Here is a 24474-nt window from a genome sequence, read left to right as displayed (position 1 = left end):
CACAGACAACATAGTTATCTCATGGGGGTTACATTTTAGAGGGTGAGACAGTGAATATGCTACCAATTATGCAATTCAAAATTCAATTTTATTATAATAAGTATTTCAAAGTTGCAGTATCAAGGTAGGGGGAGAATTTTTTGTAAAAATAGTTTTGGTGGGCTGAGGAGATAGCTCAGTTGGTAGAGTGCTTGCCTTGCAAGTACAACGTCCTGAGTTCAGTCCCCAGCACCACAAAAAAAAAAAAAAAAAAAATAGTTTTGGAGCTCAAAGCTGAAGGACAGGTGGCAGTTTTCTTTGTCCAGCCCAGGTGGGGTGTGTGGTGGGAAGTAGAATCTGAGCTAAAGGGCAAAGCTTGAGTGAAAGCCTGGAGGTGAAAATCACCTGGAGAGTATAAAGACCTGAAAGCAGATGCAGGAAGCTGGAGGAGCAAGGTTTGGATGAGATTAATGACACAGAAACCAGTTTACAGAACATCCTTACAGGACCTAAGTGTTTGCATTTTACCCTGTAACCATTGGGAAACTATTGAAGGACTTAAATAGTAGAATGGAATGCTTAGATCTGTATTTTAAACGTTTGCTATATCAGCAACACAGAGAAGGTGGGTGGGGAGAGAGAAAGGGGTAATAAAAAATATAAACTCTGGAATTGATTTAGAAGACTTCTGAAGGAATCCAAAAGTAAAGAAAAATACAAATATTATTCGTTTAGTGGCAGGGGTGTGTTTGGAAAGACTATGACAGGCATTGATGTCTTCTGGAAATTGAGAGGTTATAAGGTATAAATGAAAAAGTTAAGCATTCTGGCTTTAGCTGTTTTTGTTGTTAGCAAATATCAGTCCTTAAGATAGGAAACAGTGGGGAATGGGCTGGTCACCAGCTTATTTTGTGTATAGCCTAACAAAGGGCTAACAAATTTCTCTATATTTACTGAAACAAATACATAGTGCAATTATTTTGTATAATATTGAGATTTGATTCAGAACACAATCATAATAAGGTTTTAGTTATTTTTTACCTAGGGATTGAACCCAGGGGCGCTTAACCCCTGAGTCACATCCCCAGCCCTTTTTATTTTGAAACAAAGTCTCACTGAGTTGCATAGGGTCTTGCTAAATTGCTGAGGCTGGCTTTGTACTTGTAATCCTCCTGCTTCAGCCTTTCAAACAGCTAGGATTACAGGTATGTGCCACTGCACCCAGCTATTATTTATCTATATACTTCCCACATGTAACATGAAAAAAAGTAAGATAATTCATGTTGTTTTCACAAATGTCTAAACGTTTGGATTTTTAAATATAATTCACATTGTATCAAAGAGTGATCTGAAACACAAAATTCTTGAAGTGTATTAAAGGTCTGGTTTTAGTAAAATTTTACTTGATTTAATTTTAAGTCTTAGGTCATTTTAACATGATATATACTCAGCTCTCAAGCAATGGTGCCTTTTCAAAACCATCCACTTAAGTTCTGCATCTTGGGAAATTATTCAATTTAGAGGCCTGAGGTGAGGACCAATAGGAAGCCGTGATGGAACAATACCATTACATAGATACCTAAAAGAAATTAGAGAAAGGACCACATTTCTATGGTAGAAGCCACACAGAGAGTGGACTTATTTCCATTTTCCTTAGTTAGAACTATGCTTTTTTCCAAAGTATCAGAAAGTTGTCTTGAGAGCAGTAAATCAGAATTTCCATGTAAAAACTTCATGAAATAAAAACAGCTAAAATAAATTAGCAATTACAAAGCTCTTTTTCATTTGCTAAGCAGGGAAATATTTATATCTATCTATTATCTATGGAAATAAAACTAAATTTCATGGTTATTTAAAATCTGTGATATAAAATTATTACTTATTTCAGGAAAAAAACACTTACTTGTTGTTTTGGCTCCAATCACAACCAAATACTGCAGCTGGATGTTTGTATTTGTGTAGTACTTTACCATCAATTGTTCGAATAATACTGAAATTCATTATAATATGTTAATAGGAAATGGACATTCTAAATACATTGTTCAAGGGAACAAAGTCAAAATTGCAAGTTTCCAAGATGGAATTGTAGGATAGAGACTTTTAGACTTTTTTTGCAAATCAAAAGGAACATTTAAAAGTACTCTGTAAATAGTATTGCCAATTATGAGTACATTTGCATCATATAATATTAATTATGGTAATTAATTTAAATTGAATTAAGGGTAATAAATTTTGCTTTGGGAACTACTTTCTTACAGAATTTTATTTAGTTGAGGAAAAATATAATTTAATGCGTTTTAAAGTATAATGATACAACTAACATAGGCATTAGACTTTTAGTTTCATAATTAAGTGGTTTGAAATTTATAGTATTTATTCATTTATAAAGATGGTTATATATACCATTACACCAAGACCTGTAAGTTACAATATTTTCATGATATATTCTCAGTTACATAATGAGATATTTAGAGAACACCCCCAATTTCCATCATCTGTAAAGGAGTCTACATCATTTAATTATATGTATAAAAGCTCTAGTACCCTATTCTATTATTGCCACAATGCAAGGGATATCAATTCCACTAGGAAAAAAATAAAGCTTTGTATAAATTAAAGTATTACAAGTTTCAAAGGGAAAAGACACTCTTAAATGTCATTAGATGCACCAAAATTTTGGGCGTTCCTGGTGAGTCAGATGAATACGATTTCTTACAAATGTTTAGTCACTGAATATAGCATTTATCAAATAAATAATGCCTTGAAAATACATGATGAACTTAACAGGACAGTACTTAATAAACTTAACCATCACTTATGTATATCTTTTGCAGTTTGGTATCTACCAATTTGCAAATAGTTCCTTTAAAAAAATCAACTAATGCTATTTCTAAAAATTTTAACTTCTTGATAAAGAATCTTTGGTTTCTGCATGTTTTGTCTTTTCTATTAAAATTCAAGACTGAGGATAGAAAAATTGGATTTAGTGTAGAAAAATCCAACAAGACAAATTTCCATATTCTTAGCAACCATAAATGTCTATAACCTGTCAAAGATTACTACACTAATAGCCAATGGGTAGCATAATATGATTTTCAAAAAGGTTTAAAACCAAGGCAATTCTTATGTTGTTTTTTTTTATCACATAATAAATTCACTTTTTCCTGGTATTTAATAGAATTAAGAAAACAAATTTTCTGAAAAACACGGTCAGTGAGGTTAGCTCCTTAAAAAACAATAAAATAAAGAAGGCAATTTTCACTTGCATCATCAGGTTCCTCCTGACAAAGATGTTTTAAAATTTAATAAATAATAAAATCCACAAAACTGTGAAAAAGTTTCTAGAACACTTGATGTCTCCTGAACTACTTCTCCCAAAATGTGATTAGTCCTTCAAGTTTCCTTGAGACAATTCACAGTCTTTTAGCTATAATTCATGTAATGTCTTCATTTACAGGGCAAATGACTGGTTCATTTTGTACTTTTTAAACACCTTTTGATTGTTATTTGTTAATGATATATCACAGCAATATAGCAGGTGCCTATACTGACATGTAAATAATATTTATGATAGTTGGTATAGCTGTACAAATAAGATCTCATTGATACACAACTGGAATGATCAACTGAGTCTTTTATAAACAGGATAATTTCATAATACCATACACAGTACTTACCAGAAACCATCACCACTGCAGGTTGCTATTCTTTTGGAATCTTTGTGACTCCAGGCAATGCAGAATATTCCATTTTTTCCATGCTTCAAAAAATGCAAAATTCCTATCAATAAGAAATAATTCACCCCTTTTTTCTCTTATTTATTTACTTCTTCTAGGTATTGCTTTTCTATTAGGAACTTATTGTAGGTGATACTAAAAGACATTCTTATCAATAGTAGAAACCTGAATACATACTTTAAGAAAGTATAAAAGTGTCACATCCATTGTTTTAAGGCACACATTGTGTGGCTCTATTTCTTTTTGCTGAATACAGCCTAAGAGTCAAAATCTGCTTCTTCAGCTATCCATAGAACTAGGCTGTGCTTAATGCCTTTCCTGTGAATGCCAGCCTGGAGATAAAGATAGATATCTATCTGCTTTAAAAATCAGGCTATTAGAATTACAGTATAAGAAACAGTGCAAGTAATTGTTACTACTAGGTCATCCTTCTAAGTCACAAAGGTTTATTTTAATTACAAAAATCACAAAATGAGACTTAAGGTTACGCCTATAATAAATAAGTCTATATTTACATGTTCCTTTGCATTCTGGGACTGGGAAATAATCAAGGGGTGTAGTTAGAGGGTGTGAGGAGAATTTGTAAAACACAAATATACATAGGAATGTCATCCATTAACTGTGTGATGAATGAATAAAGGCTGCAGTAAACCCATTTCTAAATATTACTTTAAAACATTTCTATTTTATATGTATGTAATATTTAAATTGTGACAGCCATTAAGGGGAAAGCTAGAAGTGGTGTTTTATTTTGCTTTTTTGTACAGGGGAATAAACCCAGGGGCACATAACCATGGAGCCACATCCCAAGCCCCTTTTTCTTTTTTTTAAATTTAGAGACAGGGTCTCACTGAGTTGCTTAGGGCCTTGCTAAGTTTCTGAGGCTGGTTTTGAACTCAGCCTCCCAAGCTGCAGAATTATAGGCAAGCAACTCTGCACCCAGCTAAAATGGCTTTTTATTCCTCATCTTAAACTTGCTTTAAAAATATACAGATTCAACTTCTTCAGGTAATGTCCAGTTTGTTTTTACTTCTTTGGAGATCAAGGAAGGTAGATTTATACAAGTAGATACAAAAATACAGTCTATATATTTATTCGGTTTGAGGGGTGGAGGGACCTTCCCATAAAAAGTATGTTTACGGCTAATTCCTTGCATTTCTTTTGTGGGGACCTATACAGCTTAGTTAATTAAAACTGGTTTTAAATTTCCTCATATTTATACCACAGGATTGAGGTAATTTTGATATTGGTCTTAACTGTGATTGAATGCTGGGAAAATATTGAATGAACCTAAGAAATGTGCTTGATTCTATGAAGCTGAGTTGCTAGAATCAGGTTGGAACTTCTTAAGTGCTAAGGGGTAGATATTTTAGGTCAAAGATGCCAATATGCAATTAGAAGAAATCAACAAATATGCTCAGCCAGGATACCATTTTAAAATCTTTCTTCCTGCTCATTTCTTTTTATATCTCATTCTTTGCTACGGGCTAGGTTGTTCTGGTGATGTGAGAGCTGAGGCCAGGTTGGGGCATTGCTAAACTAAAAGAATATTGTTTTATTATATTTAGAGAAAGGGAAGGACATAATTCTTGTCATCTTTGTGAAAGTTTCTCTGTTTAAGTGTAAAATTTCTTACTGGTGGTTAGAAAAGTTTCTAGTAACTGCATTTGCTTCATTACTACAATCCTCTGGGAGATCTAGGCTATGAGATGGCATTCTTAACTGGTTTTTGAGTCTTTTGTATAAATGATTTTAAAGTCTCAAATAAATAAATAATTTCCAAAGGCATTATATATTTAATAAGCTTCAACAGAAATTGCTTAAATAAATGAAATTTCAAGATATTGAGACAATCCTAGATCATATTCCTATTGTCTCAATCATATATAACATTACAATTAGATCATTATAAATTTTTCAAGAGTTAATGGAACTCAGTAAAATACAGAAGGATAATTTAAGCCTAAGGATAAACACAATCTGTGGCATTACATACAGGAAGAGGGGCAGTTTTAGGGCATGTCATACAATAATAGAATTTGAGGACTGAGGAAATTGAAGAAATTATGGAATAAAACTTTATCATTTTATAGTTAAAGAAACAGGTTTAAGACAATAAAGCCGAATCAGGACTATGATTTGGGACTTCCGAGTCTAGTTTTCCTCTCATTACTTAGTATTTGCCTAGCTTTAGTGGAGGATGCCTTAAAATTCTTTTGAGTCTATAATGAGACTTCAGGTGAATTTTTATATCTTTGACTCAGCTACAATTGGCAGAGTTAATTTTAGCATGTGAATACCTCCTTGGATTTTCCTCTAATTGAGAGAATCATTCACCCCCAGGTTATTATCTGTTGATTAAGAGAGAAAACATTTACAAAATATAAGATACCATGCTATTCAGTAGTGGTAGATATATCTTACCTCATTAAATCGCTGTATCATTTTGCCCTTTTGAACATCCCAGATAAAAGCACCATTTTGGGAAGTTGCTCCAGCAATACAATTTAAGCCACCTTAGGAAACAATATGTTAGACATTATATATTAAATATGTGCCACAAATGTAAGTTCTCTCAAATATGTAATTTTTTAAAATGTAAGACTTGAGATTTGCAGTGCAGTTCTTTATTTTTTGTAATGGAAATTCTCATAATTGTATATATGCAACAAATTTGGAAAGAATAATACAATGAATATATCTACTATATAACTTCAATAATTATCAAAATATGGTCAATCCTGTTTTATCTATCCTCTACTACACATCTTTGGAACACCTCTGATATCATATTACTTGGTCAATAAATAAACATGTTTAAAAGACATGGATGGTTTTATTATCAAGAACAAATTAACATAATTAAACCACAAATATTATCAATAGTTCCTCAATATTATCATATATTTAGTGACTATTCATTCTTCCCTATCTAGTAATATTTTAGTGATTAGGAGAATACTTTGTAAGCAAAACACATAAAATTACTTCTCTATCAAAAGCATAAGCAATACTTTCTGTTTTTAAAAAATAAAAATATTTGTGAAAATAAAACTACTGTTCAGTTAGCAGATGGTCAAGAACCTAAGTACTATTTTGCAAGACAATAAAAGAAGAGGTTTTTTTTTTTACTAGAAGAAAGGAACAGCTGTCATTTACTGTCTGGAAGTATGAATATGCAGGAATACTCTGCAATAAATGACTATAAACATTAAAAGTCATTATGTTTATAGTATTTTTATTCTGTTGAGATTGGCAATGTAGTTCTTTATTTTTGTCCCCTTTGGGTTCTCAAATCACTTCCAGACTTTTTTTTTTTTGCAGTTTTTTCTTTTCCTGGGGTATCCAGTCTAGAATTTGGAAGAAATTATGTAATAATCAATATCCTATTCTATTTCCATTCCTGTCAACATTCATTGATCTTTTTTCATCCATTTACTTAAAAATCATGATTCATAAGTAATTACACAGTAAAAGATGACAGAATTTCCATTTGCTAACACTTTTACTTTTTTGATGCAAATTATCAACGTAGAGAGTGAAAGTCTGCTTTTAGTAAGACCAGGCCTGTGTAATAACTTGAAACAATGATTCTTATATTCAAAATTTTTATTTAATTTTTAAGTTTGAGACATATACTTTTTATATGTTCAGCTGATAGCATCACTTTATTGGCAGGTCCAATTCCTATACTGCTGGCCAGGGAAACCTGCCACACAGATGTGATGATTAAGAACACAGGCTTAGGTACATTCTATTTAAAGGAACAAACATCTATCATCATTGAGAGTTATAAGTAAAATATATTTCCTAGACGTCTCATTGTAGATGAGAGATACAGAAAGCAGTTCTCCTTAACCTTTTCTGTGTCATGAATCTCTCTGGAAATCTGATTACTATTACATTCTTTGACAGATAGATATAGGTACACACACACACACACACAAATTATTCATAAAATCCCAAGAGATTTTCAAATTCCTTGAAGACATCTAAACACCTTGGAGGCATAGAAATTCAGGGTTTTAGAATCCTCATGTATAAAGAAAAAAACTAAAAAATAAGGGTAAGCTATATACTGGTTATATATGGTAATTAAGTTAATATATTATTATTATGACAAATAAGTCAGCATGATACATACTGCATAAAGTGAAAAATCCAACTAGAGCTGAAAAACTATTTGCTATGGAAAAATAATGTCTTTGGAAGTGTCAGAGGTTATGTAGGACATATTTCCTTTATAAATAGGAAGGTATGGCTAGACATGGTGGTGAGTGCCAGTAACCCCAGCCACTCAGGAGGCTGAGACAAGAGAATGGCAAGTTTGACCAGTCTCAGCAACTTAGAAAGACCCTAAGCAACTTAGTGAGACCCTGTCTCAAAATAAAAAAAGGGCTGGGAATGTGTCTCAGTAGAAAAGCACCCCTGAGTTCAATCTTCAATAACTAAATAATAAATAAGAAGGTCTAAAATAGCATCTTTCTGATATTAAAGAATCACATTATGACATAAAAATTCTTCAATATTACAAAAGTAGAATTTATATAGAATTAAATTGTCACAATTAAATAGTTACTTGATATATAATCATTCATACTTATAAAACAGATATAACAGAGGCAGCAGTCTTTTATAATTTTTAGAAAATAAATTTTTGACCCGGGAATGTTGGTGCATACCTGTAATCACAACAGCCAGGAGGCTGAGGACTACAAATTCAAGGACAACCTCAGCAACTTAGCAAGACCCTAAGCAACTTAGTGAGACCCCATCTCAAAAGAAATAAAAAGGGAAGTGGCTCAAAGGTTAAGTACTCCTGGGTTCAATTCCCAGTACCAAAAAAAAAATAAATTTTTGTTTTTATTTTCACAAATTTGGTTCACATGAAAATTTCAGGAAATATTTTTTTCATGTAAAACATCATACCTTTAAAAACATAGCCATACAAATATCACAAAAGTCAAGCTCATTCGTATTTACTGTGGCTTTTCTGTATGACTATATCATTTTAAAGGGCTCAGGAATCAAAATGTCTCCGAAGGTAGTCATTTTAAAACCTCACATGAACTAAAGTAACCAAATGTTGATACTAATTTGCCTCTATGATCATTTTGGAACAAAATGACATCTAGAGGAAGAAGATAATTCAAGTGAAAAAAAATTTAGGAAAGTCACATAATTGCATTTCTGATTTTAATAAAATGTTTCTTACCTGGAGCCCATGAAAGGGAATAAATAACCCCTTCATTACCAGGGGATGTATACATTGCTGTTAATGTGTTTATATCCCAAACTTTTATAGTGCCATCAAATGAAGCTGTTGCTAAAAGATTCGGATCATCAGGTTTAAATTTGCAGTCAAAGATAGTTTCCACATGTCCCTAGGAATGCAGTATAAAAAAGTCACAATTACTGAGGAAAATCTACATAATTAATGAAGAATCCATAATGTATAATCAAAGTATATGACATATAATATGGTTTTCCAAATATTAATATATTATTATATAATATAAATATATATATTTATATATATATGTATAAATGTAAACATATATAGACAAGCAAAAAATATAAAAATGTGGAATCACTGCTATGGTTTAATGTTCTTTTTTATGTTGTTTTCCAGGTTGCAACTCCCTTAATAAAAATGCTTGGACCAGAAGTATGGATTTCAGATTTTTTCAGATTTTGAAATATTTCCACATATATATAGAGATAACTCCAGATACAACTCAAGTCTAAGTATAAAATTCATTTATGTTTCATAAACACTTTATATGCTTAGGCTGAAGATAATTCTATAGAATGTTTCTAGCACATGACTTTTTACTGTGACCTTACAAATCACAAATGACTTGTCAGCTGTGGGATTTTCCACTTGTGGCATTATTTTATTAACATTCATATAGTTTCAGATTTCAGATTTTGCAATTAGGGATGTTCAACCCATCTTTTATACAGACCTGGATTTTACTCAACTGCAGTTCTTCAATTCAGCAACTAAATTCAAAGACGTTCAAAGTTTTCATTCTTCAATTTAACTCAATACAAAACATTCTTCTGATTTTTTAATATACAGAATACTAAGCTAAACATTTATAAAGCAATTAACTTTTTTTCCCCTGAACTAGAGATTTAACCCAAGAGTGCTTAACCACTAAGTCACGTCCCCAGCCCTTTTTATTTTTTTGTTTTGACACAGGGTCTTACTAAGTTGCTTAGGACCTTGCTGAATTACTGAGGCTGGCCTCAAACTTGCCATTCTTCTGCCTCAGCCTTGCAAGTCCCTGGGATTACAGGTGAATGCCATTGCACCTGGCCTAATGCAATGAACTCTTAATAGTTATTATACATCATTCTTGCAGTAGTACAGAAGACAACAATGATGTTTAAGCTATAAGTCCATTAGTGAAAATATTCCTTTTTTATACCAATGACGTACTCCAAAAGCACCTTTGAATTTTGTCAGAAATAGAATCAGACATGGCCCCAATTTTTAATGGAACTTTTCCCAAAAATCTCTAGAAAGTCTACTCTTTGGGACTTGGAATAATTGTTACTGTTACAAGGTGATTAAAATTCCAAACACCCACATGAGTGTAAAGTGGTATATATAACAGATACATGTAAACATATACCTGGAAAGTGACAATTAATCACTATGTGCCTATCAGACATCTTTTAAAACCCAACTTAAATGGCCAGAATTAGATTCTGTCTTCTTCCAATTAGGGAATGGGAATTGAAATTCCTGCTTCAAGCAGCAGATACTACAATATGTTGGGATCTAGGCAGGGCGTTAAAACACAAGGACAAGGCTTTCTATTCTTCAACAAGGTTGGAAAGGTAGAGAAGGAAGTCCTTTCTCCTCCATGTATTTCTGTTAACACCAGAAATCACAACCTTAGGAAATTGCAGAAGTACTATAAGATCTCCCATTTAGGTGAAGGTGTTGGCAAGAAAAATCCCAAAGGCTAGAAAACCCACTGGTTCACCTGGCTGGAGTTGTTCTAGCTGGTCATTTCTCATGATAAGAATAGCAGTAATAGTAGTTATCTGCATGTGCACTTTGTATTTTTTTTTTTTTTTTTGGTACTGGGGCACTGAACTCAGTGCCACTCAACCACTGAGCCACATCCCCAGCCCTATTTTGTATTTTATTTAGAGACAGGGTCTTACTGAGTTGCTTAGTGTCTCACTTTTGCTGAGGCTGGCTTCGAATTCTGGATCCTCCTGCCTCAGACTCCCCAGCCTCTGGGATTGCAGGCATGTTTCACCATGCCTGGTGCATGTGCACTTTTAAATGTTATTATATTGCTACACATTCAAATACTACTTTTGGAATTCTAGAAATTCACCTAGAAGGGATTAAATTGTAATATTTCTTCTGTGTTTTCTTCTTACCAAGAGGAAAGGAGGAATGAAGAGGAAAACAGCTTTTTTTCTTCGTTTTAAACAGATAAATGGTATTATGGGAATCTGTCTTTTAGAATGTATAATAGGATTATGTAAACTGGGATCTTCAGAGGAAATGTTTCTTCTGGTACTATTTCCAGTAATTTCAAATTTGTAGCAGTATTAAAAGAATGTACGAGGGGGAAAATGACAGCCTCTTTTGACTGTCAGATATTTTTAAAAGGAGAAAAACCACTGAAATAATTTGTAAAAATACAAAATTTTAGTATTTATTAGATTTTCAAATTTAAAATAGGTTTTCAAATAAAATATTTAAACATGAATCTATATGCTTAATAGAAAATCTATTAAATTCAAATGGCATGATTCCTCTTCTACTAAAACATTTTATAGATTTAAATGTATTATATTTTTCTCTTTTCTCTGTCATAAATTTGTTTGAAAATAAATGGTAATTTAAAGTACAGAAGAAGTTTACCACATTAGGAAAGAGTTTACATGAAAAAAAATTTAAGAGGAAATAAAATTAAATCATTTTCAAATAAACTCTAAAAAGAAATATTTTAAAATAGTTAAGCTACATATTGCTTCAGAAATATTTGCTATAGTTCAATTTTTAAATTTGAGAACAAAATTAAATGAGCAGTCTTAAAATGATCCAATCTTATTTCTTATTGACTTTTTTTTCAAAGCTCAATTTTAAGTCTAGAGTTCGTTCCTATGTGAAATCACAGGAAGGTTATTAGCAACAAAGTTTGTTAAGTGTCTAGATTAATCTAATTTAAACCTGTGGAAAGACAGGAGTATTTTTATAATGAAGGGAGATGAAGGAGAATGACTCTTAACAAAGGAATTATAACATAAACTACATTAGTGCATGTTTTCATTCATTTAGTCAATAAAACTTTTAATAAAGTCTTACTATGTGCTAGGCACTATACTGGGTAGTGGGGATACACCACTAATGAGGTGAAAGGGTGAAAACACAGAGACTGTATTGTATCTTATATCAGGGCTTAAATGATAATAAAAACAGAATTCACAGAATTAACTATTATTCTGATTCACAGAGATAAGTTTTAGAAAATGCCTAATTCAACTCAGTTCACAGAGGAAATGAAAATAAAGTTTGGAATAACTGAAAGGGATTGATTTGTCTTTCCTTCTGAAAGAATATTCTATTTCTCATTTTGCTTCCAACAATATACTGCTATGTCCTTTATTTATTTATTTTTTCTTGTTGTTCTGGAACTGGAACCTAGAGACTCACTTATGCTAAGCAAACACTCTACCACTGAGCTACATTCCAAGCTCCTGCCTCTGTATTTTTCCATTACATAAAACACATGATAAGCAGACATTAATATTTTTAAGTTTATTAACATTTAAATAATTTTAATAGTTCTGCCATTTTTCTATGCATTTTTAAATGTTTCAACCAACTAAGAAAAAGCCTTAAAAAATCATTACTTACAAAAATAATTTTTAAAAACACTAACACACAGGCAAAAGTACACATGATAGATGTATGCAAAGTAAGTGTTTCGTGTAATAGAAGGAATGACCACAGACATACCAAGTCCCTAAGAAAATCCCACTTCTTGGCTCCCATATCATAAAGACCAACTCCACCATCCAAGAAACAGCACACTGCGTGACCAGGAGGAAGAGAAAATGCTTGATTCTGTGTCAAACTGGGAGGTGGAACTGCTTCACTTGTTGAGGATGTATAATGATTTTTGTTTGAAGACTGGATTGAAACTAAAAACGAAGCAGAATAAAAAAAAAGCATTTATGTCAATAGCTTCCCAGTATAACGAAACCACAGGTCTTAATTTATAAAAATGTTTCATTGCTTTGTTTTGTCTTAAAATCCAGAGTCTATATCAATGATTACAATTTCTGCTACAAGAGCACTTTGACAGCATTGCCAGAAAATGTGGAAATATAAGCACAGAACTGGATTTTACTTTGAAAAGGTATATAGAAGAGCAGATGGACCAAAATGGATGAAAGTTAATGTGCAAGGAATCACAATCTGTTGTGAATATCTGGTTTCTTATCTTCCCATAAATTAATGCACAGCATGATTATTTTTGAATATTATCTCCCTTTAAAACACTGACATAGCATTTTAGTAAGTATTCCCCTTTCCACACGTCTACATGTATGTAATTTTTTTCCTCCTAAAGTTAATAATTCATTGCCGCTAATTTCCAAGTCAATAAAAACAAGTATTTTTAAGATTATTTATAATTCACTTCAATTCAGCACTCAAAATAAGAATTACAACAGAGTCTGACATACATTTGCATCTCAATTATTTCTTCTTCCTCAGATTTTTTATTATTTTTCAGACTTTTGTTTCTTTTATTTTCAATTATATAAATACCTCCTTGTTCAGTTATTTTTTGTATTTTATCCCATATTTTATCTTTGTAGATTTTCCTTAAGAGCGTGAATATTTTCTTACAAACATAATTCAAAATAATGATGCCAATGTAAGTTATCAGACCAATACATAATTAATTACATATTGAAATATGGACAAATATTTTCCAGTACTTTCTTTCTTGATTAAAGTTCAACAAAGTTTTTCTTATCATATTCATTATAGGTAATCCTCATTTCTCTGAACCTGAGAGTGACAGGAAGTCCAAACTAGAATGATCAATGAATAATAGAAGAGACATTTGGTAGCAATAGTTTTGATAAAATATTTCTGAGAGTTTGGTTAAAAGTTAATATGATCCATGACTATTTTTCTGATATTTTTATTAGTTGATATTATGAGTGGTCTTGACAACCTTTATGCATCAATTTATAATTCATTATTTTTAGAATTCAGTGAGTGTGTCTGCATTTTAAAATTTCATTTTCATAACTGTCTAACAATAGGTCATCCAAAAGGAATTACACAAAAATAACAACATTGGCTTCATTTTATACTCTGATTTTTCTCTGAGGGATACAAACTTCTCTTTGAATATGAAAAAAAATATATCAGTGAAAAAGATCTGAGCTGTCTCAATTATTCCATGTATAGAAATTCACATCCACTGAGCAAAGTAACTAGACCTGACATAAAAATGTATGAAATATAAATGTTATGCCAGCTTTTGGTATGTTACCACATCAGTCCTGATATTTCTAGACCCTCAAATCTCCAGGCTAGAAATATTAGGACTCCATGAAAAAGCTGAAATTTGAGGAAAGTCCAAGGATTCAAATAGAGAGATTTCCCATTATTTATCACTGTCAACTAAATTAGATACCAAAATAATATTAGTCACTGCTAATTATTTAGTATATTATAAAGATAAAAAGGCTTGAGTAAGGAGGAATCAATAACTCTAGATTTTCCAATCACTAAATTCCTCCCTCCACGTTTTTTATGATCCATGCAAAATGGAAACAGTACCATTTGCACAGTTTAATCATGTTAGACTTAACAGGAAGTCAATTTATTTTCTCTTACCTTTATAAAAATTCCAATTCTGAACTTCCTCCAAGTTCCCTATCTTTTCATTTATAATGTGACTGTGCTTTATTATTTTTCTTAATTATAGAAGCAATGAATGAAAATCAGAAAAAATACGCAAAAATAAATGGAGTATACAGAATGCCCAGAATTTTAAATACTAATCCAGTGAAAAATGGTATTCAAACATGCAATATATTTTCTAGATTCTATAATTTGAACATATAGGTTATTTTAACTTTGTTATAAACTATACAGATTGTAAATGAGCCATGTTTGAAACAAATTCTCCTAGTCAAACCAATTTTGTTTCATTTCATCACTCTTGATATTTCTTTTTTCACCAATATCATTATTTCATCCTCCTCACAGAAATAATTTAAGATTATATGAATACAATTAAGAGCACTCTGCCTCTAAATATTGTCAACTTAGTTATATTAGTTATTTTGTGGATTTGGTAGTCCTTTAGTTTCTTTGCTGCATAAATATATATATATATATATACACACACACATATGTATATATCTGTAGAGAATATATAGATATATCTGTAGAGAATATTTCTAAGAAATTGTTTCTCAGTTGCATTTATTATCTGATACATTTATATCACTACTTGTCACTTGAACAGAAAATATATTTTAAAATATTAACATTTTGATAGTATTTTTACTTACACTTTTTTCTTGGAGGAGAATTAAGCACATGTAAGCAGTGAAATCCTGTTTTCTTTAATTTAAAATTATCAATAGGTGTTGTTCTTGAAACATTCCAAATGCGTAAAACACCCACTTGAGAATCTAGTCACATGATAAAAAACCAAGCGTTAACAAATTTTGTTTAAAACTAAAAATGTCCAGATGTAAAAATAAAAACAAAAACTTTCATTTGCAAAATTTTAGTACTAATTATTGACATGCCAAAGCATGTCAATAATGTGGTATGGTATTATAATCAAAGAAATGTTATTCAATTTTTAAATTTTGTGATTGTTTTTCCTCTGCTACAAACCCTTTCGTAGGGTTAGAAACTGCCTACCTTTGCAGCTTCCCCTCATCAAGAGCATTATAACAGTTTTGTTACAAAACCATTCCACTGGAATACAGTTATTCTAGGAAACTGTCAGCTACAGAAAACTATTTACTTGTAACCGACAAACAACCCTTCCTGTTTGGAAATGTTTGTAAACTACTCCATTGTCCATATTCATCTCAATAAAGATTTTCAAATATATCGGAAGACCAACAGAAACTCTTCTAAAAATCCTACCTTAATAGATACTTTGGAGAACTCTGACATTTCCTCAAACTTTCAAACAGCATTACCATATGATCCAGCAATGCCACTCATAGACATATACTCAATAGAATTATAAGCATATGTCTACACAAAAACTTGTATATAAATGTTTATGACAACATTTTCCATAATAGCATAAAAGTAGAAATACTGTAAGTGTATATGAATGATAAAATCTGGCAAATCTACATAATGGAATATTATTGAACCATAAAAAGGAATGAAGTACAGATACATGCCACAAAATGCATAAAACTTGAAATATTTATGTTGAGTAAAAGAAACATGACAAAAGGCCACTTATTGAATGATTTCATTTATATTAAATGTCCAGAGTAAGCATCCACAGAGATAGAAAGTGGATGATCAGTTTATATCTGCCCATGGGTATGCCAAGGGCAGTTGTGGAGTAATAGCACATGGCTATTAAGGGGAACAGGGTTTGCTGGGAGTCATGAAATGTTCTGGAATTGAATAGTGGTGATGATTATACAACTTTGTGAATTCAGTAGAAACTACTGAATTGTATCCTTTAAAACTGGTAAATGTTATGACATGTGAAATATATTTCATAAATAACAATAGGCATATTTTAAAACTTTCATGCTTTTTAATTCATTAACTCCTGTGAAATGAAAGTGTATATATATATATATATATGTGTGTGTGTGTGTGTGTGTGTTTCAATGTGTGTCTATACATATATATCCATATATATTCATACATCTACCTCTCTCTACTCCCATGTGGAAATTAAGTACTAAAGAAGTAAAGAATTTCTTAAAAAATGTTAAGGTGATAAAAATATTTATTATTTTATGTACTGAGCAAATACAAGAAGCATTTACATAGTAGTTGAAACTAGCAGAGGCCTCTTTCTCTGAACCTAAATTAAGTAGTAAAAGTACAGTCACTTAATTTCTAATTACCATTCCTAAATTTCCCATCATTCCATTTTCATCATTACTTGTCTTTGCTACTTTTCTCATGATAAGAAAACCACGAGGGAGCATAATTCCAACCCATGGCAATTATTCCTACTTTCATTTTCAACTTGGGTTGAAAATATTTGGGTGTGCCTAAGCATATCTGGTCAGGGGCTAACAAAATTATTAGTGAGGCTATTGTGACTCCTATCTAGGCAAATTTTTTTTCTGGTAATCCTGCTATACCTGAAGTTAAACTTTGTCTTCGGTACTTACATAAACACATACATACATGTGTGCTCATACTTAATATATCACACAGTATTTCCATAAACCTGGAATGCTGGGTTTTAATTTCATTTTTATTTGCAATTATGTTAACGATATAACCATACAAATTAAAAGTAAATTCAGCATTTACTATAATTAATGAAAATGTCTGAGATATTAACATCTTATACAAATTAATAAAAGCCTATAATTTCTCTTATTTAATTAAAGAATGTACACATATATAAAATTTTGAGGAGTAGGGATAGGTATACCTCCAGTTACAAACATGCCAGGAGCACTGGGAACCCAGGCTAAGCACTGCACAGAAGCTGCTACACTTGGAAAATTAAATGTTGTTATGCAATAAAGTGATTCAGAATCAACTAGGCGAATTCCATAATGCAAATTAGCCACAAGAAGATAATCAGTAGAGAGTGGGTCCCATTCCAGGGCTGTAATTGGATCCTCTTCATCTGTTCCTTCAAGAGATTCAGGTCTCAGAACATGTTTCTGATTTTTATTACCTATTAAAATATAAAGAAAATCATTTCTCAAAGAGTCAGAAGGTCAATAATTTAAGTCATGTTGATTTTCTCCTTGTGTACCACCAGTCTCTGGAAGTCCTGAGAATGCAAATCTGGCATTTTTATGCAGGAGGTATAATTCATATATAAATGCAGGGGAATTAGTTTGTCCTCATGGTAAAAAGTCAGACTGAACTGCTTTGGCTTGGCAATCTCCAGTGCCTTAAATGTTTTTATTTCTTACTGAAAAGCTGTAAGAAAAAGATACAGATAATAATGTACTTGATCTTTTCAACAACAAATTTCACCTAATTAAAACTGAAAGGAATAAGGAAGTCCTTATAGAAATGAATATCGAAAAGTGACTAAAAGCACAGACCTTGAGAATGAGAGCATGATGATAATAATAATTGCTATAATAGTGATGCATATTAATATAGTTAATCACTACAAGGGAGAGAATGATTTAAGAAGACTTATTGATCAAAACTTTTCCCTTTCTTAAGTAAATTTGAGATGTTTTCTTGTGTCAGTTAATATTTACGATTTATTAACAATATTCTAGTATATAAAACAATCAAATGACCGCATGACAAAATGGGCGAATTTGCTGCTTAACCCTATAATTTCTAAATTATGTTGCTTCAAAGTCCTATGCTTATAGTCAAAATCATAGTGAATTATATTCCCTATTTTACTTTCTATCTGGTAGGCTGGTATTTTATTATAAAACAGAAAAATAAATGTATAAAATTTTGCAGTCATGGGAACAGCAGGTAATATTTTTATTTATATATGTTATCATGTTATTTCTCTATTTTAATATGCAAAAAAAGGTAACCTGTGTTGTTAGATAAGGACAGAAACATATGACATAAATAAATCAAGAAGATAAATTTGGCAATTTCTACATAAAAAATTAAAATGAAAGCAAGGAAAAATTGGGATTGAAAGATAAGAATAACAGTCACATAGCTGTCAAAATTTTGATTTTGAGATTAGGTGGCTAAAGCAAAGAGGAAATTATTATGAAAAGGTTGCACAATTCACAATGTTTATAGGATAAAAACAAAATTAAAAGAATAAACAAAAAATATCTTGAGAAGCACAAGTTTTTCCTAGAATTGGGATCAGAAATAAATACCTTCTATGTGCTTTAAAAAGGTAGATACAGTGTCACACAGGGATAATGTCATCAACAACATTTCTAAAGTTTAAAAATGTAAATCTTATTAATGCATATTCATGAAATAGCAAATGAATGACCAACATTGATTCAATTAGACACTGTAGTGAATGTTAAAAAAGAAAGTTCTTTGATGAACCTGGTCTAAGAACAAAATTTGAATTATTATAGCAGTCTGTAACTTTTTCTGCCCTGCAATAATATTCTTTAGAGAACTTTTACATGAAAATATAATATATAGATGGCAATATGTTTCTCTTGCCGTGTGTGACCACCATAAATGTATCTGGATATTTGCAAATTCTCAGGTTGAAAATCACTTTTGCAGTATAAAAGGGGGACAGGTCTGCTATTCAAGGTATCCAAAGGGTGACACATGAAGCTTACACAGAATGTATTAAGCATTTTATTAAAGGAAGAAATAAATGCACACACACACACACAAAGAAAATACAATATATAAATCAGAATAAAATGGTGCTTTCTAGATGAAAAGGGAGCAGAGGCTTAAGAGTCCAGCTGGATTTCCTAACAAGCCCTCTTAACCCCCAGTACACAGACATAAATATACAAACATACAAAACACACTTTAGAAGTGACATATTTAAAATGATAGATAAGTGTATTCTATAGTGAGCAGTATTCCATGAATATCTATTTATTTTTCTAATAGAAAGAAATTTCAGACAACAGAGAGCTTGAGATCGTCATAGCTTCCTAAAATAACCCAGAGGATAGAAATCCTGTATCATAAAATAGGGATAGAATCATCTGTGATGCCAAAAAGTCATTAAGAAGGTATGGTTGATCGTGCCTCATAAGAGTAAGAAGCCTAACAAAATCTAACAACTGCTAATGCTAACAGTTCCGAAGTTTACAATCCAGAATTCAATGACAAATCAAAAGGCAGAGCTTCCTCAGGATCTGTTAATTCATGTCTATACAACAGAAAAATACCTAGAAGAATTGTATCTTTTGTAATATTTTATGTATTTTCATTGCTAAATAAATCCTACTGAATAAATGAAATTAAGAGGTTTGTGTTGATTTTTATGGTTCAAATTGTTACTCCTTCCTCTCAAATGAGGTTGTTGAAATCCTAACCTCCAGTACCTATAAATGTCATATTATCTGAAAATAGGTTTTGAAGTTAAGATGAGATCCTTAGGGTGATTGCATTCTTGTACAAAAAAGAAAATCTAGACACAAATACACGTTAGCAAATGGTGGAGGATTCCATGTGAATATGGGAGTCAGGCTGCCAAATAGTCAAGGAACTTCCAGAAGTTAGGCTGAGAGAGGCCTAGAACAGATCCTCCTTTTTATCATCAGGGAAAGGATGGCCCTATCACACCTCATTTTCATACTTCAGGAATGAAGACATGTGAGACATGAAGTTTCTCTTGTTCTAAGCCATCCAATTTGGGTTCTTTTTTTTATATCAGCCCTAGTGCACTAACATATGGGTAGATCAAGAAAAACAACCCTGATGACTTAGGTACAGATGTACAAATTGGAAAACAGTAGCCTCTTCAAGAAGCCACATAGCTCAGACTGCTCAAATATTGTACTTTCTATCCTGTATAAACCTAGGGCAGAGAAAAGCAAGGGATATCTTTATTCTTCTTTCATTTTATGTGAAAATAAGCCTACAATGTCTCAATACTTTATGTCTCTGATATGAAAAATAATGTCTCAATATCTATGATTTCATACCTTCAAATATATCTAATAATAATAATAATAATAATAACAAAGCAGCAAGAAAAAAATAAAGTCCTAGTCAATGAAAAAGGAGATACGCATAATGACAAATCACAAAATATAAAAAAAGAGAGAATGCATTTTAGATTAAAATAAAAACATACTCCTCATAAATCTCTTCAGATCCTGAGGCAGCACTGAGATGCCTTGAGAAGAAAGAAATCAGTCACCATACTGATGAAATCTCTGGGTTAAAGACAACCAGAGGCTAAGCTGGGCAATATCCCTAATAAAATCTGGTTAAATAATGTACAGAGCAGAGCGGTCAGAAGAGAAATCACACAGCTACTATTATTGTTCATATATTATCTCCTGAAACTCCCAGAGATGAAAAAGAGTACAGGAGAGAAACTTGATCTTCACATCATCAAAACAGAGAAAGCATGTGAGTTTTGTTGCTTAATTTAACTGTGAACCTTAATGACCAACTCTTCGATAGAATCTGCTCCCAATGTAGAGGACATAATAGAGAAGTACGGTGGTAGAACCTGTCAAGTGCAGGTATTTGAGACAAAATTTTAAACGAAGCAACAGCCATTGATCTCTCCTTAACTTAATCTTCACTTTGGATGAAATGGTCCCATGCTCATTAGTTTAAACTAGAGAAACAGAAGACATATACAAAGAACAGAGGGGGAAAGTGGTAAAGAAGAGTATTTGTATCTATTTTAGATTCCATTTAAAATGTATTTAAGATATAATGAGCTCAGTGTATCAATATTTTATATAACCCCCCCCCCCCTTTTTTTTGTAGTGCTGGGGATTGAACCCCAGGCCTTGTGCATGCAAGGCAAGCACTCTACCAACTGAGCTACATCCCCAGTCCCACTTTCTCAAATTAAGAAAGATTATTTACTAAAAAAAAATATTTATTTAAAATTTCACAATTTCTTCCGTTCAATTTTAATTTATTTTTCTTCTATTAATTTCAGTTAATTTGAAATGTAATGTTTTACAGAAGTAATTATCCCTTCCTAAAAAAGCTCTTTTATCTATCTTTCTAGACATCCAATAGTCACATTAAAGACATTTTTAAGGAACCATGGCATCAAAATATCATCTTTATCAGCAGGTGAGAAAATATTTTAGAGGGCTTTACTAAGTCATCATATCTTCCAGCAACATGTCCTTGTTCATTTAGGTCAGTTTCTTAGTCAATGTGCAAAAAAAAACTTGACTTAAACATTACAATTAAGGGGGGTTTAACTGATTTGGGTAAATTCAAAGCAAGATCTGTACAACTGAGTGAAATTACAATGCCTACAAATAAAATTTACTTCAATGAATATATGAAGTCAGCCCAATTCTAGATAATATTTTCACAACTATTATTTTAAAATTAAAATTTTGATACTGTTGACTCTATATATTGCTACAGTTTGGATCTGGAATGTTCCCCAAAGTTCCCCACGTGTTAAAGGTTTGGTCCCCAGCCCCTGGCACTATGAGGAGGTAATGGAACCTTTAGAACCAGGGGCACTGTGGGAAGTTAAAAAGTCACTGAGGGCATACTCCTAAAGGTAATTGTGGGATGCCACCCCTCCCTCTTTTTGTTTCAGATGCTCCCACTACGATATACTATGTCACCAAGCAGTGGAGCCATTTGGTCATAAACTAAAACCTCCCAAATTATGAGCCAAAATAAACCTTCCTTCTTTTTAAGTTCATTTGTCTCAGATACTTGTTTGAATAATGGGAAGCAAACTAAAACATGTATGTAAATAAGAAAGCACATCTGCTATAAAATATATAATTTAAAAAGCAAGACTAATTAAATTCTTACCTGGCTGGAAAACTGATAGACTTCCATCAATATGACCAAACACAACTTTCCCCTTTTTTTGGGTATGCCATCTGAAAATACAAATATCAGACGAGAAGCTATGGGCTTCCTTGTGTACAGTCACTCCACTATCTGGTCCTGATATGGTCCAAATGAACAGTGGGCCTCTGTGGGAGACAAATGCCACAGCATCATCTGCATTCCAGCACCAGCTAAGAGAGGCAGGTATTCCTGGAATAAATTAAACACAGATACTTAATAGAAAGATGGAGCACAAAATTGTACCATTAAATATTCTTTGTACTGTACATTTTTAAAACTAAAACAAAAATATGTTCATTATTTTGAAAATATTTTACTTACTTCAGAAGAGAATTTATAACATAATCCCACAGACAACAGAGAATTTATGTAGGAACTTTCAGAATGAAAGGAAAAATACCTACTTAGGTTCAAATACTAATAAAATGGTCGAATGTTTCATGGAGCCAAAGAAGTTTTTAGGGTTTTTTAATTTAGTAAACTATATATTAAAGAAACAAATACTTATTATTTGTATAGGAGACCTCTAAACATTCTAGATATACAGTGTAGTAAGAAATAAAATGAGGGTTCTGAAAATATAAATTGAGGAGAATGAGATAAATGCATGAAGAAATGAATGCTACTATAAAGATTTAATAACAACAAACAATACTACAATCTATGTCTTTCAGGAATTTAGATTCAAATTCTAGTTTTGCCTCCAATGAGTTAAAGAAATTACTTTCTCTAAACCTCTGTTGCCTTATCTATTAAATGGAAATAATAATAAAAATAGCTGGCTACCTATTTCACATGAATGTTAAGAAAATATAATAATGTATGTAAAATTACTGTATAAATCATAAGATGAAATACAAAAATTAATTGTCAATGTTCTTGCTATTGTTGTGATCAAATGAACTGTATATAACATAGGTATTTGGGAAATGTATGACTCAATGGAGAAATTATGTAATCTCCCAACACAGATAGATTGACTATATTAGAATCATAAAATTGAATACAATATATCAGGTCATGTAGAGTTAGGACCTAGGAATCTATTTTTATCAAGCTGCTCCAAGTGATTTTGATATGCAGAAAACTTGAGAATCACTGGACTACTGTCATTAAAAGAATCTGGATTTGAATTATTCCTTCAAATAGAGCTCAAGTTTAAATATATCAGAGTGAGCAATATTTCTTAGGAAGAGAACATGATATGAATAAAGACACAGTATTGAAAGTTGTTGGTTTATAGTAATTCAGTTTGTGTCAACAGTCTGTGTACTCCAAGAGGAAAAAAGTAGAAGCCTAAAGCCTGGTTCAGGGCCTGACACATATTGAGAACACCATAAATATTTGCTAAATGAATGAAAGAATGAGTACATGGTCAAGGCCAATAAAAAAGCTGATGTGGCTTTTGGATGTATTAACAGAAGCAGAATTTCCCCAACAAGGGGCAAGTTACTTTGGACCAAATCACTATAGCATAATTAAAGAAGGACAATAGAAGGCTGGCTCTCTAAACGTATATCAAAAACAGCAAGGGAAGTGAAGAAACCACAAACAATGTCATGTAATAATAATAATAATAACAGAAAATACTTATGTAGTGGTTTACTATGTACAAATACTTTCAAGAGCTTTGCAAATATCAACTCATTTAATTATCCCAATCATATTCTGAGATAGGTAAAAAGTATTATTTTCCTTTGGCACTCAGTGTGACATTTTAAAACGTGATGACCATTTTAACATTTTACAATTGGACAAACTAATACTCATTTTTCTTTAAAACTACTGTTTATTAGGAAAAAGAAAAATAAAGTGAAAACTACTGAGGAAAGATCAAAGTTTAGTATTATACATAGAGGTTAAAAAGTTTACTTAATGTAAATTGTTACTTTGCTTAACCTGGATTCTAAAAAATATTGGCATCTTAAGACATTCAAAAGGGGATATTTAAAATGAAAATGACTAAAAATGTTCATATTTTTCCAAATACAATATTGAAGTTTTCTAAATATAGAAAACTGAATATAGAAAACTTACCCTACCATATTTTACAAA

General features: G+C 31.7%; 1 protein-coding gene across 6 annotated transcripts in view; it reads right to left on the bottom strand.

Moving 5' to 3' along the window:
- Positions 1-24474, bottom strand: part of WDR17 (WD repeat domain 17) — a 95644-nt gene that overhangs the window by 30083 nt on the left and 41087 nt on the right. For all 6 annotated transcript variants that reach the window (XR_013763960.1, XR_013763961.1, XM_079141032.1 and 3 more), the window contains 8 exons: positions 22378-22608; positions 17393-17644; positions 15300-15422; positions 12715-12899; positions 8932-9100; positions 6141-6232; positions 3657-3739; positions 1883-1969 (listed from right to left, as the gene is read on the bottom strand). Coding sequence is in view for 4 of the 6 variants with exons in the window: in XM_079141032.1 (XP_078997158.1) it covers positions 1883-1969; positions 3657-3739; positions 6141-6232; positions 8932-9100; positions 12715-12899; positions 15300-15422; positions 17393-17644; positions 22378-22608 (1222 nt within the window). In the remaining 2 variants the exon portion in view is untranslated. The remainder of the gene's footprint in view (positions 1-1882; positions 1970-3656; positions 3740-6140; positions 6233-8931; positions 9101-12714; positions 12900-15299; positions 15423-17392; positions 17645-22377; positions 22609-24474) is intronic.

Source organism: Sciurus vulgaris (genome assembly GCF_902686455.1).
Source record: "Sciurus vulgaris genome assembly, chromosome: 5".
NCBI classification, from domain to species: Eukaryota; Metazoa; Chordata; class Mammalia; order Rodentia; family Sciuridae; genus Sciurus; species Sciurus vulgaris.
Note: the sequence above shows the minus strand (reverse complement) of the source record. Positions and strands in the feature narration are given on the sequence as shown.